A 7,500-nucleotide genomic window follows, 5' to 3' on the forward strand; every position below is an offset into this window, starting at 1 on the left:
ATGCGGACCAGCATGTGCGAGCATCCATCGAGCAGATTGACGAACGAATCGACACGTTACGGCAGCGAGCGGAGAATGGCCTTGAGAAGATACAGGTCAGTGTAGTGGCCGTGTAAAACTGGCGATCTGGTGTTGTATAACGCATAATGCTCCGGGTGATGATTACGTACGGATTTGTGTCTTTTCATTTGCAGCAAACGCTGAAACAACGCGAACAAAGGAAGGCGGAAATAAGGGACTATCTGGAACTGCTGGAAGAAATCGAACGATGGGTTGCCGGTGCAAGTATCCACTTGACAGAGGTAAAAGAGTGTAGCACACCGGAGGAAGCTCAACGACGACTGCAAGATGATAGTGCTGTGTTGAGTGATCTGCGTAGCAAGGAAGCATATCTACAGGAAGTGTTAAATAAGACGGAACCCTATCTGGTCTACAATGATGTGTCCGCGAGTACTGTGACCTTGCGGGAGAATCTCATTCTGCTGATTCGAGTGCTACGTGAAAAGGCGCTGATACTGGAAAATAACATCCAACGGCTAAACGCTCATCTTAATCCTGCGCCAATCGAAGCGGTACCAGAGTCGAACGCAACACAAGTCGCACGCGTAGACATTGAGAGCCAAACTAGTCCATTAACATCACTGCAGCCGATTGCGGTTGCATCGCCGGAACAACGGGAACTCGATATTACATCTACCTTGCGAGTAGCCACACATGAGTCTTCAGTGCAGACACAGGCTGATGAGCACGTGACCGACAACATACTGATCATACAGTCCGTAGCGAATGGTCGCGAGACAGTGCAAATATCAAACGTCCCTCGATTGTACGGATCCATCGAGGAAAGAAGCGAAGATGCGGTGGTGGTAGAGGCCAAGTACACGCAACCGACGGAAGGAAGGGACTCGGATCGTTCATCCGAGTTGCTGGTTCGAAACATTCCCAGCCAGTTTGAGACAACGTTTACGGAACCGGATGAGACGACGACTGAGATCATTGTGAACCGAGATGGGTCGAAGAAAATTACGCTGCGTAAGGTTGTGCAGGCAGCTCAGTCCATCGAACCAGCGACTGCGGCGTGTAAGGCGTCGATAGTTACCTCGATTGATGCGGTAGCCCACGAAACGGAGCCAATGGCTCTGGAAGCCCAAGTGGAAGGAATTGATGTTGAGCTAGTGAAGGAAGAGCCCACAGAGAAGGCTGCTGATGTGCAATTGGTGAAGGAGGTGGCGGAAACGGTTGTTACCGAGATACTGGATGAGCTACAGAGGCACGTGATCGACGATGAACAGGTGGCTGTTGAGCAGCAACAGCAGCCGGAGCAGAAGGAGGAAGAGACGCTGCTGCCGCAGGTATTCGAATCACATGCTCAAACCGCACCAGTAGTAGAGTTGCTTGCTTCTCACGTTGAATCACCAACTAGCACTAGTAAAGTATTAGTCGATGCGACTGAAGCCGCTGTTATTCCGATTCCCGCTGCTGACATCAATACCTTAAGCCTTAATCAACCACTTACAGCCAGCGAGGAACTGAGTGCCGACGGATCGAGGCCGGTAGAATCGCTGGAAGAGATATGGCCACCGGCCGAGTATGTCGTTGGTATTGTGAGTGCGAACGAGAGGCCGATAGCATCTTCGAGCCCACCCAAATTACCTGAAGCTACCGTATGCCCCGAAGCACAGATTCATGATGACGCTGGTGCAGATGAAATATGGCCAACGAGTCCGATTCGCGGTTCGAATTATATAGAAATTGAACCGAATTTGCTTAGTTCAGCAGTTGCTGGTGAGCAGCAAACAATTGTTACCACTGTACAAGAAGATGCCGAACCAGTGAAGGTTGATCCAACGCAAGAAATCATTGTACCAATTGCAATTGACGAGGCAGTACCGGTCGAAACCGTTGTCGCACCGTTCCCTATCGAAGTGGTATTCGATGAACCAGCTATCGATCGTAATACCCCTGAAGAAATACCTGTGCACATTGAATTACCGAGTGATCTTGAGCGTTCATATGCTGTTAGCGAACCAGCGGAAGTGGTAGCGGTAGAGCTCGTTGAACACGATCAGTCCCTGGTGCAACAGCACTCTCCACCAACGGTTGAAACCGTAATTACAAGAACGGTTGATACGATAGAAAGCCCTGACAGCAGCACCACCATCCTGGAGACAGTTGTAGTGACGAAAACGATCACAACGGAAGAAATGATCGAGGTCACGGAAGAAGAGTTGGCAGAAATGGGAATGCAGCCTGTGGAGGGAGAAGAGCAAGTGATTTTGGAAAAGGTCACGCATGTAACGACTGTCGTGCAGGAGGTTGAACAACAAGAAGAACCTGAACAGAAGGACAATGCGGCTTCTGAGGAAACCTATGCCATCCGTGAAATACCACACAGCGATGTTGTTGCCCCTGTCGCAGATGATGAAACAAATCTCGAGGTGCAAGTGGCCACCATAAGTTGTGAAGCACAGAGCTCGTTGAGGGTCTCGATGAATGTGGATCCTTCTGAGGCGAAGAAGGTTAGCGTTAGTCTGATCGAGATTAAACCATCAACTGAGCCACCAACTGAGGCAGCTGAAACGACTGTAGCACAATTGACCGCGCATCCAGAGGCTTACGAGCATGTTCCTGGGTTGAGTGCGGTGGAAATCGATCAGGGATACGAGGCAGATAAGACCACGGCTGAAGGTGAGGCGGAAGGCGAGACCGACGATAAGGGTAAAAAGAAGCGTCGAAAGCGCAAGAAGGGTAAGCATGACAACGAAAAAGCATGTAATACGGAACCGCAGACGCCACGCGATGTTAAACCGGTGGAGGATGAGCAACCGAAGGAACACGTGGAATTGTTATCCGCGGCCCAGGAAACAGAGCAGGGCTTCGAGTCATACCAAAGCTTTACCGAAGACGATCAGCAACAGGTCAGCACGGTCAACGTGATGGAGGAAGCGGTGGGACCGGAAATGATCGAAGTGCCAACAAGCATACAGGAGAAGATTGTAGTTCCAACGGAGGTGATCGAAGCGGTGTATATCGAAGATACGCAACAGCAAACATCGCCAGTGGAATTCGAGCCACGCCCAGAGTTTAAGGATGCGGATGACGCCGAGATACAGAATATTACCTCCGAGCGCTTGATGGTACCGATCGACTGGGAGCAACGGTCTATGCAAACATCTCCGGAACCAGAAATTCACCGAACCTCTCAACAAACCTCTCCGATGACGATCGAGCAACAGGAGGTGCCGGAGCAGGAAACGAAAGAAATTCAAACCACGATGGTGGAAGCTATGGAGATAGAAACGCAAACATCACAACCACCGCCCATGGTACAACAAGAGGCACAAACCGAAGTACCCGATGAAGTGGCGACCAGTGAAATTCCGACGAAGCAGATTGATACTGTCGATACTGCCAATCAGACGATTCAAATCGAAACAAGCGAACGACAGCAGCAAGCTACCGATACTGAAGAGATTGTCGGACCCATTTTGGGACAAATCGTGCGCGATGTGGTGGATCCATCGATGATCTACAAGGTACATTCGATGCAAACCAGTCCGGTAGAGTTCCGTGAAGATGCACCGGAAGAGGCAGAGGTACGAACGAAATCGGATGAAAGTGCTCAGACCACCGAGCTAGAAGTACGAGATGCCAATGTCGAAACAGAGGTGATAGCTGTTGAAGATCGTGGCAATTCTCCCACTCCTGAAACGATGCCAAAGGTAGAGATCGTGGAATCCGAAATCACTGCTCCAACGGCCCAAATTGTGACGACAGATACAGCCATGCAAACGAGTCCAATGCATGCCGTAGAGGTTCCGGTTACACCCAAGTATGAGATAGAGGATGAGATTCTCATACAAACGGCAGCACCCGTAGTGGCTTCTGAGAGCAAGGATATGCAAACGGAACCAGTGATTACTGCGGACACGGATGCACAAACTGGAATAACGGAAATTACGGAAACCCTCACGATAAGCACGCAGACGAAGCCAGAAACACTGGAGCAAGCGGAGGATGATGGTGATAAGGATACAAAGCGATCAAAGAAGAAAAAGTCAAAGAAATCGAAATCCATACCGATTGAGGTGGAAGTTAGCACGCAGATGATAGTACCTAGTACTAGTGATCATGCATTACCTGTTGGTACTGCCAGTGGCAATGAAATGGTTACGGTAACTAAAACGATAGTTACGGATGCTGGAGCACAGGGCACTGGTCATCTAGCGGCTGCAGATGTGGGTTTGAGCATTCAAGTTGAGATCGATCCGTCGTTTGGAGCGATCGAACGCAGTTCTGCCGTGCGACCGCGAGAGACTTGTACGATCAACGAGTCCCTAGATCCGGCGCAAACTCAGAGCATGCGGCTAAGTTTAGCGGACTATTTCTCGATCATCAAATCGCAACAAGGATATGCGGAGAAACAGCTCATACCGTGGCGGGATATCAATGAAATGTTTGCCAAACTGACGCTCGCAGGAAGTTCCTCCAGCGATCCAAGAAAGGATCGATACCGTGTTGCATTACGATCGATCAGTTTGAGTGGAGAGGAAAATGATGCCGCAGCAGAAAGCAAAGACCTAGAGAATGTGCTCGGTCTGCTACAGGCGCATCAGGACGAACCGCTCGTACAGCAACAGCTGCTGTTCAATGTGGTCGAGAATGTGACGCGAGTGCTGGAAGACCTTGATGGTGGCCTCTGCCAGGCTCGTCAGAGTGTAGAGGATGGTGTGGCACCACCGGTGGATCAAGCGCGGTTGCACAGAACATACAAGATACGGTTGGTGCGCATTGAAGAACACATACTACGCATCATAACGTATGTGCAGCGCTCAAAGACTGGACCCAATAAGGAGGTGGATGAGTGTCTGAATCATTTGTTGCGGCAGGTGAAAATGCTGCAGCAAAACGTGACCCACGAAGAGAAGCGTGTCGATGGTAATGCTACCGACATGCGTCGGATAACGGATGCGATGCGTGATATGAACCATCGGTTGGAAAGCATCGACGGAGCGTTGCAAACACTTGCGACGAATGAATCGATTCCGATTGGCCGGAAGCTAGTGGAGCTGGAGGAGATAGAAGCCAGCTGTCGATCGATGCAGAACACGCTGATGACCATCACGAATGAGTACAACGGCATTGACCTTAGCGCAAGGACAGTCGAAGGTAATAACGTCGCTTCCGAGCTGGACCAGAATGCTCAGCAATTGCGCCGACTGGAGAATGGTATCGTGCTCGAACGTAATAAGCTGCTCCAGTTGAATGGGCTGGCGGATGAGTACGAGCAGACGTTGCTTGAGTTCCAGGAGATAACGGACGCAGCGGAGCAGTTTATCGAGAACGAAATCGTGACTAACACGCTGGAGGAGTTGCAGGAGGAAATGCAGCGATACCGAAAATTCTTCGTGAATCTCAACCATTGTAAGGCCATTCTGGAATCGCTGGAGACGAACTTGGACCCATTGACACGGCAAAAGCATGCCGAGCTACACTCTGCCTTGTACAACCGTACGAAGCTGATCCTTGAAAGGGCCGTCGATAGAGCGGGAAAGCTAGCACTGGCCGCATCGCGATGGACAGTGTTGGAGAGGGAGATGCTGGCTGAGAAACAGTGGTTACAGGTGGCCCAGCAACGCGTACCCGATCTGAGTAACGTTTCCTCGCAGGATTATGAACGGTACATAACGATGTACGAGTCGCTAGAGCAGGATATCGCTCATCATCTGGCGAAAATGCAATCACACAATGTGACGGCTCGCCATATGCAGGAACTGATAACTGCTCCGATCCTCGAGAAGGACAGTAGCGAAGCTCTGGTAGTGGTGATTCAGCTACGCGAGGAAGTGCTGCTGTACCTGCGAATGCTGACAAAGTTCCGAAACCACTGGCATCGGTATAATGTACAGGCGGACAAGCTGGGTGACTGGTTGCACGTGAGCCAGGGCAAGCTGGCGAGCATTAGCATTGGTGAGAATCTTTCTAGCACCCCGGTCGATGATATGCGTACCTTCTGGGAGATCAAGGCTCAGTATGAGGTGCTCAACAACAAGGTGTACAATGGGGCGTGTGATGCGTTCGATCTCGCGCTCACCACCATTCCAGTGACGGATGAGCAAGTGCAGCGACAGCTACATGGACAGTTGCTCGAAAGCTGGTATGTGGTGTCGGATCGTATCGGCAATTTGCAGCGAGGCATCGCTGATTCGATCAAAACCAGCTCGACTCCACCCAGCGAGAAGATGGCATTCATTGAGCAGGAGCTGCAAGAGATTGGTCGTGAATTCGATGGTAGCAAAGCGGTCCTCAAGAGCCAAGAGGATCTGTACGGTTACATAGAGAAAATGCAGATGCTGAAAACACGCATCCAACTGATCGACACCGAGCTTGGTCAGTTTGCGCTGGCGTTGGATTATGACACCGAAAAGGTGGGCGCCATTTTCCAGCTATCGCGCAACCTTTCAGTCCAGATTGCCGAAGAGTTGGAAGCTGCCGAAACGTTCTACAAACGCCTCGAGGATATCGAAACGGGTATCAAGCAACAAGAGCAGCGGCTTTCTGCGATTTCGAAGACACTTGATGATTGCAGTGGCAGCGTGAATGGCAAACGGTCGGCTATCGAGAAGGCACTGATTGATTGCAAAGAATGCCAGGAAGCGTTGAGTCCATGCTGGAACGAACTGATGCGACTGAGACAGATGCTTCACACGCTGCCGATGAACCTGAAGGTATCGGTGTCGCCGCTACAAACCGAGCGGGATTTGTCCACATTGCAGAACATTCACAGCGATCTGGAGCGCCGCTGTGAGCAGGTGATGGCAACACTGAGAACGCGAGAGTCACTGTGGAACAAGTTCCATCGGCAGCTTGATATGATCCAGGAGCATGTGCAGGAGACCGAGTTTATGATGGAACTGCTGCAACTGCAGGAAAGTGCCGACTATAACAGGCTCCTTAAGGCAACGGAGCGATTGGACGTAAGTACTGTCGAGCGTGACTATAGCAAAAACGGGCCCCACGCTAACCCTTTCATTTCTCTGCTTTTCTCTTTTAGACCTTGCTATCAGACATTGAAAATCGAAATGGTATGATTGAGGATCTGCAGAAGATCGCACAACCGTTGGTGGAGTCTTCCGACGAGAGTGTTTCGGCCGAGATACAGGAAACGGTTCAACAGATCAGTGTGGTGTGGGAGAGTACGAGAGAGAATCTGCGCGATCTGTGTGATCGGTACGAAAAGGCGGTTAAATTGTGGCAACACTATCATGATGTCTGTGAGACAGTGAAGGAGTGGGTGAACCACGAGTTTACTGATTATAACGACTTGTGCCAGTTGGAAGATTTGCCACAGGTGGAGGTGTACCAGCAGGCATTGATCGATCAGCGCCAGGAGGTGGACAAATTGCGTCAGCTGATCGGACAGATTAACGAGCAAGTTGGGTTCAGCATAGGTGACACTCTGCTAGCTGAGATCGATGAATATTCCAAGAAGCTGGAGGA

At 50.5% G+C, this 7,500-nt stretch overlaps 1 protein-coding gene across 4 annotated transcripts in view; it reads left to right on the top strand.

Moving 5' to 3' along the window:
• LOC126581379 (muscle-specific protein 300 kDa) overlaps positions 1-7,500 on the top strand; it is a 68,382-nt gene that overhangs the window by 54,555 nt on the left and 6,327 nt on the right. For all 4 annotated transcript variants that reach the window (XR_007609152.1, XM_050244980.1, XM_050244981.1 and 1 more), the window contains 3 exons: positions 1-95; positions 195-6,977; positions 7,055-7,500. The exon at positions 1-95 is cut by the window's left edge and continues 67 nt beyond it; the exon at positions 7,055-7,500 is cut by the window's right edge and continues 115 nt beyond it. Coding sequence is in view for 3 of the 4 variants with exons in the window: in XM_050244980.1 (XP_050100937.1) it covers positions 1-95; positions 195-6,977; positions 7,055-7,500 (7,324 nt within the window). In the remaining variant the exon portion in view is untranslated. The remainder of the gene's footprint in view (positions 96-194; positions 6,978-7,054) is intronic.

Source organism: Anopheles aquasalis, chromosome 2 (assembly GCF_943734665.1).
Source record: "Anopheles aquasalis chromosome 2, idAnoAquaMG_Q_19, whole genome shotgun sequence".
Classification (NCBI taxonomy): Eukaryota; Metazoa; Arthropoda; class Insecta; order Diptera; family Culicidae; genus Anopheles; species Anopheles aquasalis.